We start from the raw sequence: 23,727 nt of genomic DNA, 5'->3' as shown, positions 1-23,727 counted from the left end.
CGTCGGATGTTATAAAGTCTTCGGCTATGTCCACTGGGGCTTTGGTGGCGGCTCGTCGTTCCCTCTGGCTCCGGTCCTGGAAGGCTGATCCTGGGGAGAAGGCGGCTCTGTTGAAATTGCCTTTTGATGGACTAGCTCTGTTTGGGGACCAATTGCCTGCCATGATTTCGAAGGCTTTCAAGGAGCGGAAGCATGCCTTGCCGTATAAGGGCGGGGCGGCTCCATCTGGTAAGCCTTGGAGTAGGGCCCCTCGGTCTTCCCCGAAGCGTGATTCTCGTCAATCTTTCCGCAGGCGGCGTTTTCAGCCCCGTGTTTCTCCCAGGCACGCTGCCTCCGCTCCTAAGGGCCCTGCCAAGAAGGGTCCCTGACAACTACTGTCTGGCCGGTTCCCTGCCGGTGGGGGGTCGTCTTCAGCAGTTTCTTCATCGTTGGCAGCAGGACGTTTCGGATGGCTGGGTCCTGGACACTGTGGGTCGTGGGTACGTGATAGACTTCCTGCAGGTTCCGCCGGATTCTGGGGTTCGGCTGACTCCTCTGCCTGTCTCCGGTCCCCGCAGGGTGGCTCTGCTGGACGGGGTGTCCTGTTTGCTTGCCAAGGCTGCCATCTGCCGGGTTCCTGTCGAGGAGGTGGGGACGGGGACCTACTCCATTCTGTTTCTGGTTCGGAAGGTGACCGGGGGCTTTCGGCCTGTCCTCAATCTCAAGTGGGTCAACGCCTGGGTTCGGCCCGTACACTTCCGTATGTTGACCCTTCAGGCCATCATTCCTTTGGTTCAGCCTGGCGACTTCCTGGCATCCATGGATCTCGAGGACGCTTATCTCCACGTCCCGGTTGCCGCTGCTTCTCAGCGTTTCCTGAGGTTCGCTGTGGGAGACGCCCATTTTCAGTTTTGCGTACTTCCCTTCGGCCTCAGGTCTGCGCCCAGGGTTTTCACGAAGGTCCTGGCGCCTCTCGTGGCTCTCCTTCATGCAGAAGGGGTTTTCATTCATCCATATCTCGACGACCTCTTGCTGCATGCTGCGGGGGAGTCTCTTTTGCTCTCTCACATCGGGAGGGCCTTGGAGGTTCTTCAGGGACACGGATTTTTGGTGAACTGGGGAAAGTCTTCTTTGGTCCCGTCTCAGGACTTGGTGTTCATCGGGGCTCGTTTTCAGACTTTGCTCGGCCATGTTACCTTGTCCGACAAGCGCCTGCTGTCTCTTCAGTCGCAGGTTCGGGCCTTGATGTCCCGGGAGGCTTCTCCGGCGGTCCAGTGGCTGCGGGTGCAGGGACACATGGCTTCCGTGGTGTTTTTGGTTCCATGGGCTCGTTTTCATCTCCTCCGCCTGGCCGATTGGATCCTGTTGGGTTGGTCTCCTGGGTCTCAGAGTCTGTTTCCCTGCTGCCCATCACGGACCGGATCCGGAAGGAGCTTTCCTGGTGGCTCTGCCGCCAACACCTCCTGGCGGGGGTTTCTCTGACTCCCCCGGCTCCGCTTGTGGTGACTACGGACGCCAGCCTGTCCGGGTGGGGTGCTTGGCTGGGGTCTGAGCAGGTTCGGGGGTTCTGGTCTCTGCTGGATTCCCGGAGGTCCTCGAACTGGCGGGAGCTGAGGGCGATTGTGCTTGCCCTGGTGCACTTTCAGGACTCTTTGAGGGGGCATTGGGTGCTGGTTCAGACGGACAATCTGGTGGCAAAGTCCTATGTCAACCGTCAAGGGGGGACCCGGTCCAGGTCCTTGAACTTGATTGCCAGCGTCCTCTTTCGGTGGGCTCAGGTCTGGGTGCTGGGTCTGTCGGCTCTCTACATTCGGGGGGTGGACAATGTGAGGGCGGATCTGTTGAGCAGGGCCATTCCGTCGTCTCGGGATTTCTCTCTCCTTCCCGGTGTGTTCCTCCAGTTGGTGGGTCGTTGGGGCCTCCCTGTGGTGGATCTGTTTGCGGATCTGGGGAATGCCAAGGTGGTGCAGTTCTGTTCTCTTGGCAGGTGTCCCGGTTCTCTGGGGGTCGACGGCTTGACCTGTCCTTGGCCTCGGGGTCTGCTGTATGCCTTCCCTCCCTTTCCGCTGCTTCGGTCCTTTCTGGTGCGGGTCCGGAGGGATTGTGCTCGGGTGTTGTTGGTGGCTCCCTATTGGCCTCGGGCGAATTGGTTTCCTCTCCTGACCGAGTTGTGTTGCGACCGGGAGTGGGTCCTTCCGGTGGTTCCGTCCCCGTTGGAGTTTCCGGCCCTTCCCCTGGATTCTCTCCGGAGGCTGCACCTGACGGCCTGGCTGTTGAGCGGCAGGGCTTAGCTGGGTTGGGGGTTCCTGCCCAGTTGGCGGTTACTTTGCAGGCGTCGCGTAGGTCCTCCACTCTGCTGTCCTATGCCAGGCATTGGCGGGTCTTTTCGGTCTGGTGTGCTGGTAAGGGTGTTGACCCCACGCTTGCTGACCTCTTTTTGGTGATGCAGTTCCTTCAGGATGGGGCTCTTCTGGGGCTGTCGGTGGCTTCTCTGCGGGTGCAGTGGGCGGCTATTCAGGCGTTTAGGGGCTCCTGGCGTAATTTGCAGGATGAGGGGGCTCTGATGCCTCGTTTTTTTCGGGGTCTGTTGAACTTGTTTCCCCGCCCTGTTCGGTCCTTCCCTTCGTGGGATTTGCATCTGGTGTTGGATGTCCTGTCTGGTCCTCCCTTTGAGCCCCTTGAGGGTCTCGAGTTGCATCTCTTGACTTTTAAAACTTGCTTTTTGGTCGCTATCACCTCTGCGAGGCGCTTGGGGGAGTTGGGGGCCTTGTCTTGCAAGTTTCCTTTTTGTAAAGTCTTTTCGGATCGGGTGGTTCTGGTTCCCGTTCCGTCCTTTGTCCCTAAGGTCAATTCGGCTTTTCACCTCAGTCAGGAGGTGATTTTGCCTGAGTTCTGTCCTGCTCCTTCCTCGGCTGAGGATTCTCGCTTGCATTGTTTGGATGTCCGACGGGCCTTGCTGTGGTACCTCCATGTTGTTGAGTCCTTCCGGGTGGGGGACTCTTTGTTTGTTAACTTTGGTCCGGCTCGGAAAGGGGTTAAGCCTTCCACGGCCTCTTTGAGTCGTTGGATTAGGTCCACGGTCTTGCTGGCTTACCATCTTAAGGGTGTGGTTCCTCCTGTGGGGGTTCAGGGGCGTTCCACTCGCAGTATGGCTGCTACGGTGGCTGAGTTGCATGGGGCTTCTGTGGTGGAGATTTGTAGGGCGGCGACTTGGTCTTCTCCGTCTACTTTTGTCCGCCACTATCGAATTGCGAGTCTGGAACGTTTGGATAATGTTCTGGGCCACAGGGTCTTGTCCTCTATGCAGGGCCAGGGATGTTGATCTGCTGTGTTTTGGGCACTGTATTAAATTTGGTGTTCTTTGTCACTCAGTTGTCCGTCTCTGTTTTATTCTGCTTGCTATGTCCTCAATTGTATGGAAGGAAGGCGAGGGAGGGACGGGAGGTAATGCTTCCATTTCTAACGATAATGGCATTACTCCTAGTCCTACTCCCTCGCCTTCCTTCGAGGACCCTCCCTCCCGGTGCGGTTCAACTGAGTGCTAGCTCGGCTTGTTTGCGTACAGGTGGAGGAGGGGGCGGGCAGAGTTTTTATGCTGGGGGTGGGTCTAGGTGGGAGGCGGAGCCTCAATTGTATGGAAGGAAGGCGAGGGAGTAGGACTAGGAGTAATGCCATTATCGTTAGAAATTGAAGCATTTTCAATAAGGGTGGGCGTAGTTCGCGAAGTAGCGCTACGCGATGTGCACTTCGCACTACGCAAACTTCACATAGCACTTAGAGAGATGCATAGTAGCATGTTCGCACTGTGCAAGATGCGTTTTCAATGATTGCACAGTGGACAAGCATCCGGCACTGTGCAGTCATTGAAAACGGCATCTTGCACAGTGCGAGCTGTAGTTTTCTGCTGCTCGAGTAGATTATTACTCGAGCGGCAGCTTTCTCAACGCGAACTGGTAGTTTCTCATTGAGAGCTGTCACGAGCATGCGCAACCACTCACAATGAGAAACCTGACCTCCCCGCGTTGAGAATCTCGCCGGGATGTCATTTTGTTTGCTTGCGGTCACGAACATGACGTTGAGGACCGCGAACAAGCAAAAAATGACTACGCACTACGCTACGCTGCACTACGCATGTTCGCACTGTGCTACGTGCAGTTCGCGTAGTGCGAAGTTGCGCAAACTTCGCAAACTCCGCGAGCGTAGCGTAGTGCTTCGCCCAGGGTTAATTTTCAAGGACATTTCAGAAAGCAGGAATGTTGACAAGCATTTGCAATGCAATAGGTCTCGCGGCATTAAAGTTTGAGTTACTGGCATTGTAAATGACAATGCTTTGCATACATTTTTTTTAATTTGCAATTGGTATATAAACATTGTTTGTGAGTGGTTAGCTGTTGCTTATGCTAAGCTAAGTTGGCAGTAATATAGAGTGCTAGTCTTGCTTGTTATAAGCATGCTGATTTAAAGAGCTCTGATACCTGTGGGTAAAGTTTGCACACAATAGGTGCACTCTGATGAGGGTAGCTCGGTAAACTAGATTTCCTACAAGTTGCCTGAGCAACCAGCAGGTCACAGGCTGAGATCCAGGGTTGGCGGGCTAAAGCCCTCATGTGCATCACGGCATGCATTGGCTGTGACGGCCTACGGATTGATTTGGTATTCTTGCCGTTTTGGCTGAGGATTTTTGCAACGTATTTTAATGTGTTTTCGCTTGACATAATGAGCATGAACGAATGTGAATGAATTGGGAGGTCCCCCTACCGGGAGGAGAACAATCCGATGCACAGCAGAAAGACCGTGGTCTTATTCAATGAACCAAATAATCCAAAGTTTGTTAGTGTGTATAAACACTTTTAATCTTCAATAAGTGAATATTCAAGCATATTCAACTGTTTATCAACCAATCCAAAGTTTGTCATTCAAACATGGTAATCCATTAACCCAAATTCCCGATGCATTTCGGGCATAAGCCCTTTTTCAACGGAATGCTCTACAAGAAAAACAAACGTGACCACAATAAATGCAAAGTAATCTGAATCAAAATACGATCGAATGCAGTGAGACATAAGCCGTTTTTAAGGTGGCTAAACAAGAGGTGACGTGAATGCATCCTTATATCAGAACGGTGAATAATGACAAATAGCGCTGTTTGAAGGAAAAGAGACCCGAGGTCCCAGGAGAGGTAACCATGTGGTGAGCGAAACCGGAGAAGAAAATCTGTGACATCTAGAACCCTCGTGAATTTAAAATAAAATCGGAAGACACGCGAGCGTGTCACGGCGTTGAAAAAGGTGCTCCCAAATAGACTCACATGAAAAAAAATTTAAATTAAGTCAACAGGCACGCGAGCGTGCCGCCGTGTATACGCAACAACTGCATTACTGGCAATGTCATCAGCCATCCCATGAAAGGGTATCCCATCAAACTCAAAGTGAACGCTACTTGTAACTCGAACAACGTCATTTATCTTTTGAAATGTCCGTGTGGCAAATGCTATGTTGGGCACACTGAAAGAAAAATCGGATTGTTCTCCTCCCGGTAGGGGGACCTCCCAATTCATTAGCCTCGTGCATGCACTGTTGGGCTAGACAGTGTATCATCCGATTGCACGCTACAAATCATCACCATAATTAAACAATTGATTATTCACGCTGTGCGAGTTCCTACTCAATATCGAATGTGAATGAAGCCACATATGCTAATCTTACTTTGTCATTAAAATATATGTTTACATCATCGATCTCATCATCAACATTCCCCTGTAGGGCCACAAAATGCTGACATTTTTGCCACATAATGCACATGTGCTCCCGCCTCTCAAGAGATCAGATGACAAACCTTTTCTAATGCTTTTAACACACTACAATATGTTTTTGGATTCAGCAGATGCAAGTTCAAAACAGAACCATCGACATATCAAAGAAACCTATGGTGTATATATGCACCTGTACTGCCAACCCCATGGGCTTCTTTGCACCTGGTGGGAACCACTCTCCCGAGCTAATAGGATATCAGGGAGAAGAATGCAGCTGCGGCCGCCATATTGGGGGAATGAGCTGCCCAGTGTACATATAGCCTCTGATAATGCAGGCATGCACTCGAACATACTTCCTGTCACGTTCAACCGATTCACAACTGCAGTCATGCCAGCGAAATATTTGCGCTAAGCATATACCACTTAAATATGTATGGTATGTACAGTTGATGGATAGCAGGGTGTGCCCATACCCCTATAATCTACGTTATGCTCGTCCTCTCCCCATGGAATTACAGCACGCATTGCCAGATGCCTCCTCCCATCCTCTTCTGCCAGGGGCTCGTTTCCATTTAACCTTGAAAAAAAGATCATGTCCAGCGCCCAACAAGACACACAAACGCACACTGACACACATGGTGCAGTCACCTCACACATACAGGCACATGCATCAATCTCGGCATTTGCGATTCCTTAATTGCGATTTTTAAGGAATCGCAATTAAGGAATCGCAAATGCCTATGCATCAAGAAATCGCTAAATAAATTGCGATTCCTTAGAATTCCTTATTTGCGATTAGCATTTTGCGAATCGCAATTAAGGAATCCCTTCCCATTCATTCCTATGGGCCTAGAGGCCCATAGGAATGAATGGGAAGACAATCTCAATTTGCGATTCGCAATTAGCTAATCGCAAATTGAGATTGCGATTTCAAGGGTGCAGGGGTGTCCAAAGGACACCCTGTTGCACCCCTGAAATCAAACAATGCACATATGTTGTGTACACACATGCCCTAAGGGCAAGTGTGTGCACAACATGAAAGTTAAAAATATGAACAAAATTGCATATTTCTAACTTTTCGCAAAATTACCATGAGGTCCAACCTCATGGTAATTTTTTCTCTCTAATTGCGAAATCGCAATTTTTTTAAGTTTCATGCATTGCTTTTAAGGAATCGCAAAATTGCGATTCCTTAAAAGCAATCGCACTTTAAAAAATCGCTAAAATAGCGATTTCTTCACTTTTAGGTTGATGCATCCCAAATAGTGATTTGGGAATCGCAAACGGCCGAATTTTGCGATTCGCACCGTTTGCGATTCCTAAATCGCTTGATGCATGTGCCTGATAGTGCACAACCACATACGAATAAACACACAGGTACAGACAGCTGAGTAAATGGACTCCGAAATTTATGGAGGGCAAGAAGTGGCTTCACTAAACAGCTCACATAAACAATGTGTAAGGAGGCATCGTTGGAAAGGGCGTGCTGGGCAAAGTAAGGCGCACAGGGGTAGTTTTTAGGAGGCTATGAATTCGAGGGGGCGAATCATAAGTGGAGTTGGAGGCGGTCAGCAGGGGGCTTAATGTTATTTGGAGGTACGAAGTAGATTTATAGAAGAAAAGACAGCCACACGTTTTCGTGAATGGGAATACGCAAGGCATTTCCAATGCTAATTGGTCTGGCGTTTGTGGGAGTTGGACGTAGTGGCGTTATATTAAAAATGTATTTTACGCATGTGTTTTATATTGGAGTGAACATACGGGACCGCAAACGTTTCTTACATGAAGCCGGCACAAAGTAAATAAAACACAAATGCATCATTACAATCCACAGGCCGAGACAAACCAAAACAAGTACCAGAATGCACGGGGGAAAACAGATTAAGTTACTGAATGCGGACATTAAACAAAAGGGGTTACAGAGGAGGCTCTGCGTTTCAAGCTAATATTATTACAACAAAAACAATGAAATGGAAACCGCGTAGGACGTCAGCGCTTCGCCGTGAAATGGATCCAAAAAAACAAGAACAAAACAGAGCTGCTCCAGCAACAGGAAGGAGGGGGCCGCTCAGCAAAGCTTTTATCAGCGACGCGCGCCTCTCTGCAGACTCCTCCTGCATTCCAAGAGGCGTGCGTCGCGATCCGGTCTGCCATAGCATGCTGTGGAGAGAAGACCTGGCCGCGCACAACGTAATCCTATGGGGAAACGCTGCACGCGCCCTGGTCTTGTCTCCACAGTCCTTTCTGAGGTCGCTTGTGCAGAGACGTCGACTATAGTTCTCGCTGCGAGAACGCGCTTAGCGTGCGTTCGTCGTAGCAAGACCTAATAAAGCAATTGGGAAAGTGTAGCAATTACACAAATATAGAGATTTTGTAGAATAATATAATGTAGGTTGCTTCTTATCAATATAACCACAGATCTTCATTACAGACTTTGAGATAAATAACAATGCAGAGTACCTCACAGATTTCTTTATAATTGATATCTTTAGAAATTACATATATTTTGTGTTGCAATGCACAACAGGGCTGGTTGTTTCAGACAGACTGCGGCACCTGACCTCTCGCGTGCATCTCGTGGTCGGATTAATAAATAATGGCAATAAATCTTGTACGAGCTACTCACTTTGATGATGCAACCAATGAAGCACAAGAGTGCATTGAGCATGCCATGTTTGAATGGGAAACACTGCCAAAGTCACCAGCCGCTCAACATTTACACAGGTTAAGTTTCAAGGATAACAGACCCTCGAACATCTCTATATGTATGACAAACACCCACTAAACCCTTCACCCTCAACAGAATGTAATGCAGAAAGGTATTAGACAATGCCCCATTGGATGAATTACAACTGCATCACACAAAGCAGAGCCAGTCATTCAGTACTTTAAAGCCCATGTGGGCAACTGACAAAATTGTCAAATGTGCAAAAGAGAAGACTACTATAAACTTGGCATGTGTATTGTACAACGTGTGTGCCCTTTGGCAGGTCATTTCACCTTCTATGACTTAGCTTCTTCGGCTTGGTTGTACATATGATACATTTACGTGCACTTGATCAGCATAAAAGTCGCTATTGATCGATACATATGTGTATAACATATATGTTTAAGTTACCCTGCTCCTTAGAGCAGAATTGCAGCTAGCTCTAATTGTGTAAAACTAAAAAAAGAAAAAAAACAGCTTTTACACGTCTGGCTACTGGAGAGCTTTCGTAAACCCATTGGCAGCTTAATTTCCTCACTGGAAGGCCCTGAATCAAAGCAGTTAATTTATTTTTGAAAGACTGCCAGATCAGCATCCGCCGCTCCTCTCCTAGACCCTCTCTTCCTCCCTTGCCGCGCAGTACACTGCTGCTAGGTGGTGTGTAGGCAGAAATAATGACTGCTGAGCTCCCTCTTGTCCATGAGAACTGAGACGAGAAAGGCTGGTGCATAGTCCGTAATACCCTGATCTCCGATTCCACTCCTTGACTACAGTGCAATGCAATTGCATTTATGTAGCACTTCATTTCATACCTCTGGGTGCTTTCGTGGGTCGGTTAGGGCTTTGGTGCTGCTCGATCCCCACCACAGTGGCTTCCTCGTGCCTTAAATACCACGCAGATGTGCAGATGCCCAGGGCGTAGGCTTTGCTTCTAACATAAAGAAAGGATTTGTAAAAGCACGCAGTGCCTTTCAACCCATAAAGTGTACTGATTGCTTAAAAGCAAGGACCAATATTTGTATATGATGAATTATAAAAGATATGAATTGGCAATAGTCATGTATTTCCTTGTCTGTACCAGAAACACAACTAGCTCAGCGCCGCGCCTGTAACCCTTTCATTCCAAATAGATGAGTTACGTGTACGCATTATGCTGATCAGTGCATCTTTCATCAGTGTTATGAAATATAAGATCATGGCAACAGAACGTTACTGAATATGGAAGAAAAATGCCTGTCTTGAATAATAATTTGTGTAGGACAAAGAATCTAGGGCCAGATGTAGGAAGGCTATTACCGGTTCGGCCGTTACCGACCGGTAATAGCCTTTTCAGATGTAGGTGGTATATTTACCGATTCGGTATTTACCAAATCATCATTTACCGATTCTGTATTTTGCTGAATCGGTAAATGAGATGTAGGAAACACTTTAAAGAGTGCTTTTGTGCTTTAGGGATTCGTTATTTACCACCAACTATTAGTTGGTGGTAAATAATGAATACCTGTGTAAATGTAAATCTCTGCATTTACACCTGTGCCATATGACAGACATTGCATTTACCAATTTGAAAATACCGAATCTGTAAAATTCGGTATTTTCGAATCGGAAAATTACAATTACCTACATCTAGCCCCTAGTTCTTGCATTGGGCTGAGAGGAACGTAAATCCTAAGCAGGCAAAATTGAGGCCTATCCAATATGCACATTGCGCAGCTCAGCCTGTCAGTATTCACTATGAATCTCTGAGTCTGACTCTAGTCTACTTGATCAGATCTTCGCAGTTCATCTACGTCGTGACTGATCGATTGATTGAAATCATTCAAATTCAAGGCTGAGGCCTACTGTAGTCGGGAGCAGAAGGACAAATTTACACCCGAGCACGAGCGGTGGCAGTAGCACTGAACACGAGATATGGTAATGTGCTCCAACGTCACGGTACGCCACGCTTGCTTGCTCCCACCCTGATGGGGAGGGACTGACAGGCAGCAGAGCCCAGCAACGTAGAAAAGGCCAATCACTGCATGGCTTCACAATATAAGCCATGACCGTGATTGGTCATACACCATAGAGCCACCCAAGCGTGCCGTCCAATGCTCAGGACTGCAGAGAGGCCTGGCAAACGCGTGCCTCTCGGCCAATACAGACGCTGACCCAGCTGCGCCAGGATTGGCTTGAGCAGGGATACTCGCCGCTCATTAGGAGACCGGGGGCTGTGGCATGAAACAACCCTTGCTCTCCTCCTGTGTAGCCTAGTGCGCATGTTCGGGCTGGTCGGAAAAATGATCAGCCGGGTTACTTCCGGGTCGGGGACGCGAGTTGCAACGAGGGTGATTCTACCCAGAACTTGGACACCACACGTACCCATGTGGTGAACCGTGAAGATTTTCTTTTACTCTACAATTTGGATCATTGATTTTTTGATGGCACAGATGTGCTGAATTCTGGCGTCTTCCCTTTACATTGTGATTTGAAATTTAACGGAACCAATATATCGTCATCCTCTAACTAATAGGTTACCCTGCCGGGTTGGAATTATCACCGGACTAGGGCCTTTACAGATAAAGATCCAGCCATTGAGCCCTGAAGAGTTATAGAGTCTGCGATTGTATAGACCTATAACGAAACATGTGTCGGCTGGCTGTCAATTACCATTGGTGTGACGATCTAATAAAAGGAGATATACATCAAAATTCAAAGAACCTACGTTGTACATTTGTTTCTGTGGATCACATATAGTAGCACTCTACTTGTTTGTACTAAATCTGTGTGCGCGGGATTTTGTTTCTTAATTCTTAGATGTGAATTCTCACATTTAAATTGAGGGGTTCTTGGGGTCTCCCCTTCCTGCTAGCACCAGTTACTGCGGTAATTTTCATTTTATATGCACGCTAATACTGTCTGAGCGCCAATACTTCCCGTATACTTAATACCCTTTTGTCTGTTGTATACACCATAGAGCCACCCAAGCGTGCCGCCCAATGCTCAGGACTGCAGAGAGGCCTGGCAAACGCGTGCCTTTCAGCCAATCCTGACGCTGACCCAGCTGCGCCATGATTGGCTTGAGCAGGGATACTCGCCGCTCATTTGGAGACCGGGGGCTGTGGCATGAAACAACCCTTGCTCTCCTCCTGTGCAGCCTAGTGCGCATGTTCGGGCTATTCGGAAAAATGATCAGCCTAAAACCGACCATGCGCACTCTTGCTTCTATGCTCTAGACCACCCTTGATTGCGATCATCGTCTGATGCATGTCAGTCAAACCTGCTGCCCCAACCCTTTCAGAGCCACTGCACTGACTCCTGACTGCCTCGGGCATGGCCGGCTGGCCTGTCCGGATTAATTCCAGTAAGTTTAGTGATGGCATGCAATGCGACTCAGAGTGTGGCCCCAAAATATTAGTGTGGCAACACCCCAGTGCCCTAATGGATGCACTGCCACTGATTAAGTGGTTGTCTGTCTAGTTCATAATTGTCATGAAAATGAGCAAATAAGTCTTCAAACAATATTCTATGGTTTCAATTTACTGATTCGACTCCGAGCCAGTCAGTTTGATCTATGAAACCAAAGTAGTATTGATAAAAGAGAAATGGAAGGTGATCCAAGTATCTCCGTAGTTGCACAATTTAGTGGTTGTTTTCAACCATACCAAATTAACTAAAGGTGGTCACGTAAAATCCTAATAATTTTAAACCAAAGATACAAATTTGCATTGCCAGTCTGGTATGGGTAGATAAAGTAAAGGGAAGCAGATGTTCTTATTGAGGAGCTCGTCTTGAGTTGAAGGTCTGGTAAACTCCTATTAGTGAAGCAGAGCCTTCCACAACTGACACATTTTAAGTTCGGAACTTAGGATGTAGAGATACTTTGAGCGACTTTCATTTGTCTTTTATCTATACTACTTTCATTTTATTCATAAATCAAACTGACTGACTCTGGTTTATAGATATTAAAACTCAGAATGCCTGGTTATTGGCGTAGAGACACCAGACGGAATTTATTACTCTGGTCCATGTAACTTCACTTCCGATTACTGACAGACTTGGAATCTGGGCCTGTGGCCATGATTACAAATTCAGGGATAAACTCCTATCCTTGTGCAAACAGAAGATTGTACAGGGATCAGAATTGCGAGAGTTTTTCCTCACACCTTCTCACTTCCTCTGATAGATTCTGGCAGGCCAAACCTACTGAAATTTACTGGTGAAAATGGCCCGGAAAAAAAGGTATAAAATACAGAACTCAGTGTATTAGCCAAGGCTGCAGCATTTTATTCTTCATTTCCATGTTGAAACCTCATAAATAAGATATTTACTACATCCGTGAAATATCTCAACCAGGGTTCATGGTGCTTACCAGGTGTGGTAAATTCCCCAATCTATTCCGCACAGCTTGTAATCAGGGCATGCTTTGAGGTATAACCTTCATTTCACTGTTGGTGGCTATCAGAACTGTTCCAGAGGTGCACTGTGTCCTGGTCCACCTTATGCAGTTGTTGTAGTGTGCATTCTCTAACTACTTTATTTTATTTTACATATGCAGATTTGCTGTTTGAACAAGTGCCAATGGTAGAGATGGATGGGGTGAAGATGGTGCAATCAAGGTCCATCCAAAGCTACATTGCTGCGAAGCACAATCTGTATGGAAAAGACATAAAGGAAAGACTGTTGTACGTACACATAACCTTTCTTATGCAAGAAATACCTTTGAAGTTTGTTAAAAGCAACGGTCTGTTGGATATAAAAAAAATCTAGGATAAGTTAAAAGATTAAGACCAGAATAGTTAAATTTATTAACACTTCTGGTGCAGTTAAGATCACATTCCCTTTCTTAGGTGTATTCTAACATCTTAACCCTTCCCAGTTGCTTATCTGGATCCTGCTTTCCATTTAGAGCAGTTGTTATACAGACCGTACGAATGCTAGTGCATAAGATAGAGCAATGGTTCGTAACCTTTTTGCTTCTGTGAACGCCCACTGAATCACAATTGGAAGCCGGGACTAGTAGATTAAGCAATCCCCACAACATGAACCTCTAACAAATACACAAAACTACCGAAACAAGCATGCATCAAACAAATACACAAACTATGTTTTTTTTTTTTTTAAATTAACAACAAAAAAATATAGGTAGGTTGGAGCTTTTAGTTTCATTACTAAAAGACACCTCACTCTTTTCAACTCCTAATACATCATCTTTTTTTATTAGTGCGTACCCAGGCTTCAGCTGAGGTCAACAATCGCCTATGCTTATGTTTGCTAGATGTGCAGTACTTCCAAAAATCAAACTAAGTATACCAACTTAATTTTTCACCTTCAATTTTCAACTCCTTCACATATATAGAGCATCCTAAAATTTCCAATTTTGCTTTTTTATGTCTATATACCTTATTCATCTGTTAATATTAGTTAAACTACAATATCCAGAGCACATGCCAAAATAACACAATTCATGTACACAATTATTACGCAAAGTTCTCTCGTCCTTTGTCTTTAATTTCTTAACTTCTATGCTCAGTCTATGGCTGGGCATAGAAGTCAAGAAATTAAAGATAAAGAACGAGAGAACTTTGCGTAATAATTGTGTACATTAATTGTGATATTTTGGAGTGTGCTCTTGATATTATTGATTATCTGAACGGATCGTTTAGCTCCAAATTTGAGGTGGTTAGGTGATTCCTCCTTCCTGCAGCACTGCAAAAACTTAGAAGACATTCTTCTAACTAGGACATATACTTGGAGCGCCATAACTCACCCAGAGTTTCATTCGCCTCACATTACTTAGCTGTTAACATTAGTTTCATAAACCGTTGCGGACCCCCCAGAACAAGCCTTAAGGACACCAAATGATCCACGGACCACAAGTTAAAAATCAATGAGTTACAATATAATAGTGAGTGTTTAGAACACCTGCTGGAAAACATTCACGACCGAAGTTTAGGCACTGATTCATTAGTTTATTGTTCACAAATAAAGAACCCTTAATTTACCTGCTAAGTAAAAAAATGTTTGACAATGTGCATGGATGTTGTAGCCGAAATATGTTACAACTGTGGCTAGAAATAATTCAAAGCCCTCTGTTGCAGGATCGATATGTATGTCGATGCGGCGGACGATCTAATGATGCTCATCACTCCTATTGCCTTTCTCGACACCGAGGAAAGGAAAAAGCGCATTGAGTTACTGTTTAAAAGGGCCACTACCAGATACTTCCCAGTCTTTGAAAAGGTACAGTATTTGATATGATTCAGAATTTCTAGAAGTGACCATGTTATGAGCTGGAATGGAGTAGATGAATCTTTAAGAAAAGATAATACACACATACTCTACAAACAAGTGTCACTGGAACAGGTAGGTTCCGTCATGGACTCAACTCATGCCATGCACATACTACATGCAATCTGAGATACGATATAGAACAGAGCAGCTTTAAATGCTCCTTTACTAAGATGGACAGGGATCGACGTATGGGAAAATAGATCTAAGAAAGCTAGGGTAAAGCAGGAGACCCTGTTTGGTTTGTGTTTTTCGCTTATAGAAGCGAAATAGTGAAATAAGATGGGCTTGTCATCTGACATTAGCCATCATGTTCTCAGTTTATATCCTACTTTAGAGCCTGATTCACAAAGCCATGCTTTTAAAAGTCAAAAGGATGCTCCTGTTTGATTTCCCCTACGTTTAGATCCAGTGCACCACTTTCAAGCGATTCACAGAGGATCCCAGGAGTATTATAAGTGTGACCATGGCTGATTTTTCACATTTATACCTGCAGGTTTTTCACCTAGTGAAATTTTTCATGCGTGAATGTTAAATGTATATGTATTAGCACATGCAACTGACATTTTTTTCTGTTTCTCCATTGGAAATTTTTTTTCTCTTTTGAAACCTTTCCCCTCAACTTGCGCACTCTTCCAATCCGTGTCATCGAAAAGTTATTTTTCCTGCCATTAACAAGACTATATTTGCTTATAGTTACGTGTGGGAAACTACTGTTTTCGTATTGCTTAGAATACATAAAGAGCTTTAAATAGGTTTGTGGGCCATTCACATATTTTTGTCATCACCGTACCTATTAGTATGTTAATGATGATCATGAAATATTTAAATCGCAGCAAAAACCTTGGCACATTTGGGTCTTGATGCTAATGTGCTTCTACCAAAAAAATGCAGGGTAAGGCAACTGGAAGAGAATCGGTGAAGGGCCAAGTTTTCAGACCATTGCGAAACACAATATTTTTCAATGAACCAAGTGGTAAAGCATCTCCGCCTTTGTCTGAGAAGGCCTATGAAAGGCACATACACATCTGAATGTACAACTGTTAGCTATTGACACTCAAACAAAAGTTCAAAAATAGGCAGAGATGTTTGAATGACTGCTTAGGGCCACAATCCTGCACGAAGCAATGTTTTGGGTGACTTGCAGTCTTCCCACAAAATACTTAGGTAGGCCCCAAAAAAGGTAGTACCTGTTCATATGACTTCAAAGAAAGAGTTGCTGTAGAGGAGACTTTTGCCAAACAGTGACAGAAAGCAATGCTGGATGGACTAGCACAAATGTGGGTACTCAAAGGCCAGACTAAGGTCAATGCATTCTATACTCTTTTAGTGATTCGTTGAAATCCATCCAACCATACCTGAAATATTGGTCTAAAATATTTAATGATGTATTTGACAAAATGGTTCATAAAAGAGTTCATAATTTGAAATGTGTATAAAAAGCACTCTAATTGATCAAGACGCCTATTTCTCCAATTGACAATGTCACAGGTTGTGAAAACAGTGCTGCCTATTCACAAACGTAGGCAAAAAGGTTGTTATTTCCTTTGTGGGCCCGTCAACGTGAGTCAACAACATACAAAAAGGAGCCGTTGAGGAGAAAAAAACAGCATGCTACCCTACATTTCCCGAGGGCTTAGTAATCTTTCAATTCCCCCCCCCCCCCCCCCCCCCCCCTCCCAAATGTCACTCACTGGTCATGAAATCGCAGCCAGGGATGCTTGAAAAAATTTATGGATTTCATTCGATAAAACTCCCTTTCTTGCCCAGGGATGAGCATGAGAAGTGTGTTCAACCCTTCCCTACTTGACAATCTAGGCCTTCTAGCTTAATCATGCACCCATCACATTCAATACCCATTCATGATTTGCTGGCCTGGCCCAAGAGCTGAGAAGCAATGTTAGTGTCCAACTCTTTCCCCTGCCTCCTTTCCTCTTGCAGCTGCCCACCCTGTGTAGTTTGTGGAAGAGCAAGGCAAATGACAGCTGTTCGGTCTCCAGATTGCCATTGGAGGGCTCCAGACACTTCAGTAAGCTGAAGCTGCCGTGAGAATCATTATGACGTCAGGAATCTGGGTAAACTCTCAGATGATTCATTAAGCAGGGGGGGATTGTAGCAGGACATGGCCTTAAGCTACACTGTAAGCCCAGAGACCTCTGTATATCATCCTCCCCCCAGTCCAGTAGCATGCAAAATGAACCAGCCACACACGGAGCCAGTCACTGACGTCTTTATTTACCAGCGTACAACGTTCAGTTGAACTTCACGTTATCTCCTAACTGTTAATGACCATACCTTAACACCTCCCCAAATGGTTATGTAATTCTCTGCTTGAGTACGCCTTGAACCGCGGGGTCATGGCGCTCATAATCCTAAGGCAGGCCTGACTCCGTTTGATACCCTCCATCGATGCACCTTGAATCACTCTCTCGAGAGTACCCAAGTTTTGCTCCCCAACATCATTGGCTTGGGGCCTGAAGGATATACTCTTTTGGTGCTTAACTCTGGTTCTAGTTAGAAACTCCTTACTATTGAACGGTGGGCCATTGTCAGATTTAAGGATGTCTAGGATGCCCTATGCTGCATAGAAGAGGTGTGGCGTTGCGGCCAGGGTGACTGACACCGGACGCTGGGGCTCACGGTTCGATCCCCAGCACCGGTGGCAGGTCAGCCCAGCACCATGTGACTCTGGGCAATAGCTTGCTTAATCTTCCCGACAGCCCCCAGCGCTGGGATGCTTCCGGGTGGCTGCGCGTTTTACAAATACTGGATTTACATTTACATTTAACCCCTCAATCTTGCCATGGGTTGTTCATGGCATTTCCTCCACTAGAGGAAAATGGGAATACTCATCAATGACTACCATGAGATGACTGACCGTGCTTTTACTTTATCTGGGGCAGGAGTCATTCCCCCATCAGAAAATATGTGCCCAAAGAACTTGTGTTTTGTCTCGGGAAATTCACACTTTTCTGCATTTAGAGCGAGACCTGCATCTGTAAGTAACTGGCACACTTGTATGAGAGCTTTATCATACTCCTTCTGTGTTGTCCCAAATACAAATATATCATCACTGTAATTGAATGCATGTGGAACAGGTTGAATTATTGCACGTTTGGATGTTTCTGCAACATATGTCACTCCAAAACTCTACTTTTTGTATCTGAACAAAACAACATGAGTCGAAAAAGTGGCAATGTACTTACAGAATTCTCCCCATTCAAGTTGATTATGTCCCTAGATCAAGTCAAGATTGGAGAAAACTTTGGCTTCGTTCAGCTGCATGTTCATGTTGTCAATGTGCAGACACGGATGTCTTTTTGTCTTTGATTACTTTGTTCACCTGGCGCATATCTGCACACATGCGCACTGCACCTCCATTGTCCTTTTTAGGCACTACCACTATGGGCAATGTCCATGGTGTGGGACCAGTAGAGAGCTCAATTATGTTGTGCTTCAACAGAGCTTCTAGTTCCTTTTCGACTATTTCTTGCTGGTGAAATACTATTCTGCGGTGTCGCTGTGCAACAGGTTGGATGTCTTTGTTGATGTGAAGTTGCACCTTTATTGTCTTGCGCTTTTCTAGGCCATTAAATAATGACAGGAATGGATTAACAATTTCAGATTATGTATGTAGGTTATATTTGATAGATATTAGTCCCATGTCAGCAGAAGCTGTGAAACTGAGCAGGCATGCACTGGACGAATTACCTTGAGCAACGTAAATTGGGGCTTGCACAGATGTCTCTTTATGTCATAAGGTCGCCATGAATGATGCTTGACTCTGCAATGGTTTCGCAGCAGCCCATGTGTACACCTTTATGTTTGACATGTTGAGTCGCAGTACGGATGACAAACTGTTTAACCGGTATGATGTTGATAGATGCACTGCTTCTATCGACATAAGACCATTAATGTGACCTTGGGAGAGGATCCATTTCAAATATTTTATTTCATTGGCTCACTTGTTTTTGTAATTTGTTTGTTTTCTTTGCAAGCAGCAAGACCCACATGTGCATGTCATTTTTGGGCAGATCTGATCATCGCACATTCACCCTCTTCACTGTCGCTAGATTTTGAGCTTGAAAAACATTTGTTGGATGAACTTGATGATGATCAACCTCCTTTAGTTTCCACCTGTCGCAGTTGAGGTTACTTTTCATCTTTGTAGGCGTGGCGAGGATGCTTCTGGAACTTTCTGGCATCCATTTTCTCTTCTCGCCTTGAAGCAAGTGGTTTCCCATTTACCTTGCTAACTATTATGAAGTATTTTCCTTTCTGTAACTTTTGCACGTCTGACCAATGGCAGGACATTTGCCCTCATGTAGAAATGAAAATCCACATCAGGAACAGAGCTTTCCTTTCTTTAAGGATGTCGACTTACGTGCATGTACTTAGTGCTTGTGTTTACTATTCATGATTTGTGCTGATTCACTCTTTGCAGTTCCAGCTTTCATGTCGGCAGCTTGCCAATCTGCTTTTTCCTCGGCTCTGGCCGCCATTAGCACTTTTTCTAAACTGAGCATCTCTCAGCATGCGTCTTCCGAACGAGTCAGAAGACAGTCATCAATGACTCTAAGTCACATGGCTTCTTTGTAGGAGAGAAGGATCAGCTTACTATGGCAACCCCCACTTTTTGCTGGTGTTTCACTGTTTTTCGACTTTAGTCTGGCTGGTGCCATGCTATCCAGGACCCCAGCCTTGCTGCTTCCTCTCTAAATTGATTGCATTTAGTTTAGGTACACTCCAGATTGGTTGCTGGGTTACCCTTGTGAGTCCCTAGTATATGGTACCTTAGGTACTAAGGGCATGGGTACCCCAGAGGCCTACCAGGGGCTGAAGCATGTATTATGCCACCACTGGGAAGCCTTCCAAAATGGCACCACAGGTCTGCTTCTGCAGCCTGGGTAAGGTGGTGCATGCACCCCTTACTAAGATATAGGTTACCTATATCTACCTTTAATGACTGACACGTATAAGCCTATAAGTCACTCCTATGGCAGGCATTATCAATCCTGAAGGCAGAGTGCTTGATTTTGTGTGATAGGGTGCCCATGCATGAGCAGGACCCCTCTGCAGCTGTCGGTATCTATTCTCTGAGGCTGTTCTGTGATGCAGCCAGACAATCTACTCATAAGTGCATTATAACCTCCCGGTAAATGCTAAGTCTGGAATCACTGCATGGAAACATGTCGTGTTTGGTGTCAAACACTTTGGAATCCTACACCCCCACCAGTCCTCGCGGGGCTAGAATTCCACCCTTCTAGAGGCAGAAGACATGTACACACTAACCTAACCGGTGATAGTTTAAAAGAGCCCCAGCATCACAAAATGGATGCTGCAGCCACAGGCACGAGTCTGACCTCCTGCTGCTGGATGAAACTCCGGCAGGGGAGGCCTGGACAATAGGTTTCCTGTCACAGGGAGGTGTAACCACCTCCCAGACAGGCTTTGGTGTATTTGGGCTGGGTAGGTGCATTCATTGAATGCTTTTCAGACAGTGCTGGGTCCACACTTGGTGTCCCTGTGCATACCCCAGTGCAAACCGGTTGCAGGGGCACTCCGCCCCTGCTCAGGCGTGAAACTGGACAAAGGGAATGGGTGTAACTACCCCTCTTCCCTGACCCTTCCATAGGTGGGTCCCCAGAGTATGTCCAACCCCCTAACTTAGTATAAGTATAGGAACCCAGTCCTTAAGACTTCAGATTACACCTGGACGAAACTCTGCAACATATATCCTGGAACTTTGACATTCTATTTTGACTAGAAGAAGGAAGAATATCCCTTGGGGTCAAGGAGTCACTCCCCTGATTAAACAGGTACCAACGAAGCATTTCGCCGGTCTGCATTTCCAAGGCTCCTGCCGTATCCCGACAGATTTGCGACTCAGGACATGGACTTCCAGACTTCTCAGAGGCCGTCACGAGATTCCAGTAAAGTTGAGAACTGCAGCCCTCATGAGTGATGTTGAACCGGAACTCCGGGACACTGTGCACATTTGCAAGTGCATCGACTTCCCGAGCTGTCTCGAAGTTGTGTATTGGGCTACTTGTAATCCAAGCCCCAAGCATCATTTGCACTGAAGATTGTGGGCCTACACTCCTCGAGTGTTCCGTGGGCCCGCTTCTAGCATTCCCGCTCAAGGCTCCTTCACGATCCCTGGTCCGTCGACTGGTGGGTCCCCACAAAGGTAACTCTTCTGTGTCTTGGGCTTTCCTGGTTGCTCCAGATGTGTCCTGACTCCCCACCGAGTGGTGAGTCCCTCAGACCTTGCTGGTCTGCACCGAAGCCAATCTTTGCTTTCTGCTTGGGTTGCTGTTGCCAAGGCTTGTTGGGTCCAATCCGGATACCAACACCGCAGCACTCGACATCCTTTGTGGGACAGCTCGAATCTAGCTCCTGGTCATTATCGACACCTCCTTATCCTCTTAGCTGAAGAGTCCAGCTTCACCTGAAATCACCCGACATCGGTGGGCATCTGCTCTTCACCTTCCTGGTCACTGGCTAGTGACCCAGACTCTGTCCCCTCTGCTTTCAGGTTCTTCAGATCTCCGATTCACCTTTGGATCCACCTGGACACTTTCGACTTGGTCGCAAGCAGCACTTTGCAGCAGCTCGCTATTAAAAACGACAACAAAACCATACATCAAAAGACACCTATGCACCCAGCTTCCCTGGGTGAGGTAACTTGAGTACTCTGGTGCTTCCATGGGTATTGACTCTAGAACTGCCCAGTTCTAAATGGGTTTGCTCCAAGTCCTCTTCCAAGTGTCCTTAACCCCTTCCCTGCTGCCGTCGGCCAATGGCCGACGGCAGCACTGCCTCCCCAGTGCTGCTGTCGGCCATTGGCCGACGGCTCCCCACCCACGCACGAAAACGCCCGCACCGCGGCGGAATTACCGCCGCGGTTAACAGGTTAATTTGTAATTTTCCAATCGTGACTTTCCCCGTAGAAGTTTATGGTGATTTGCGGATGTGTTTAGACACTGCACGCATCTCCCGTGGATCCCCTGTGTCACTAGCTTGGGTGGTTCCTGGGTGCCCCAGCAGTTCTAAAGGCTCTAGGCCATGTATCTGTCAGTCGTGGTTCTTATACCACTTTCTTTATATATGGTTTGGTACGGCCCTAGGGGTCAACTTATATTGTGCTAATTTACTGTGTGCTAAATAAGTTTCTCGTATGCACTTTTGCCTATAGCCTCATAAAGAGACTAGAGGGATGTGTTCAGAATAAATACATATATTTTATATATATTTATACCTGGTGTGGTTCTCCTTTCATTTGATCATTCATGAGAGCTGCTTTACATTCCTTCAAGACTTAGCCTGAAGGCTGCTCTCCACAGCTACCAGTAGGATAGCTTTCTATGTCGGTTGTCTTTAAAGCTACCATCAATAGGGGTCATTTGGACTGGTGCAAGGTGCCCACTAGAATAGTGGACAGAATTTGCCACGCCAACTTCTCACATTCTTCATTATTAAATTCACTGAATTTACAATGTTTTATAAGCATATCAAGTCTCTCAACAAACTTTTTGTCTCACTTGATTGAAAATGTACCTTTCATAGTCTGTTTGGCATCGGATTAAACTTGTCCCTAATACTACTTTGATTTGACAGTACAGGATTATTTCCGTATGTGAGATTTTTTTTATAACTTCATTTACTCCATCACCAGCAAGATTCTAGCACATTCCACACATGCCAACTCCGGACTGCTTCTTATCAAAGTAGTTCATGTGGCACAAACAAGCAGTGTGCAGTAGCATCGAACACTCTCAGGGAGAGCAGTCTTGCTTCTTCGGAGCATAGACCCCACACTTGTTGCCTGTTGTAGCGTCCTCCCCAGCCCAGTAGCATGCAAAATGAAAAAAAACATACACGGAGCTCGTAACTGATGTATTTATTCAACAGATTACAACATTTAACTGCACTTCTCAGTATCTCCTAACTGTTAATGACCACACTTTAAAACATGGTGACTTAATTCTCTCATTGAGTTGGCCCAGAACAAAAGGGGGTGCCGGTGCTCATAGTCTTAAGACTCTACACTCTGCTGTGCCCAGTGTGTTCTGAGGTCAAAGGTATTGCAAATTGTGTGCACTTATTTAAGTATATTATAAACCCCCCAAAAAGAGCCCAACAGTTTTTTTTAAATCCTTGTAAACATGTCAGGTCGAGGGATATTTTTTCGTTATGATGCAAAATATAAAAGAAATTAAATATGCTACTTGTAGTTACCTGCAGAATCATAGCTCAATCGCTCAGTGCTGTGCTCATGCCCTCAAACATGATGTCACAGAGGGTATCTCATATAAAGTCGTTAATTACATTACTTAAGCCAAAACTATTGTTTTTTTCCACATCTGTTAGCTGACAGGCGGAATACAAGTTTATTTCTGGTTGTATCCATTCCAGAGACATCAAAATCTTGAAATGAGTGGAGTAGTCATCCAATTACCATAAATGCCTGCACATTTGTGTTTCTAGTTACAGGAATAACAACTGCTTGGCACTACTACTATCAGAAACTAAATTAGCCATGACATCACTGATGGTTATCAAGGTGCTAGCAATAGTGCTTTCTATTTACAGTTGTATCTCAAGTGGTCATAATACCTATTTTGTTGTCACAAAAGATATTAATCTAATATGTGATATCTATCACACCATCTGCGTGAGCATGTGGTAGAGCATGGGATGTGATCATATATGGTTAGCTTATCGCGACTGGTTCATGTCAGTCATTTGTTTTAGATTTTGGATTATTTAAATTTAAAATTGGCCAGTCATGATAATTGCAACCCTTCACCCTAACTAGCCCAAAATGTCTCACTCTAGGGGCCCTATTCTGATCTCACTCGGAAGGGCCACGAATCGCATCCATCAAGCGTGAGTCCGATTTGTAGACCCGATTTCCGACCGAGTCGTACCGCTGTACGGACGAGCAAGCATGATGCGTTTTAAGCCTCGCACTGTGACCGACTACGTCAGCAATGCCTTTCAAGCGACTCCAAAA

At 45.7% G+C, this 23,727-nt stretch overlaps 1 protein-coding gene across 2 annotated transcripts in view; it reads left to right on the top strand.

Moving 5' to 3' along the window:
- Positions 1-23,727, top strand: part of LOC147707398 (glutathione S-transferase 3-like) — a 138,809-nt gene that overhangs the window by 78,016 nt on the left and 37,066 nt on the right. For both annotated transcript variants that reach the window (XM_086926425.1, XM_086926424.1), the window contains exons 4-5: positions 12,976-13,102; positions 14,519-14,660. In XM_086926425.1, coding sequence (XP_086782551.1) covers positions 12,976-13,102; positions 14,519-14,660 — 269 coding nt within the window. The remainder of the gene's footprint in view (positions 1-12,975; positions 13,103-14,518; positions 14,661-23,727) is intronic.

The sequence above is a fragment of the Lissotriton vulgaris genome, chromosome 6 (assembly GCF_964263255.1).
Source record: "Lissotriton vulgaris chromosome 6, aLisVul1.2, whole genome shotgun sequence".
Taxonomy (NCBI): Eukaryota; Metazoa; Chordata; class Amphibia; order Caudata; family Salamandridae; genus Lissotriton; species Lissotriton vulgaris.
The sequence above is the reverse complement of the archived record's forward strand: the minus strand, read 5'-3'. Positions and strand labels throughout refer to the sequence as shown.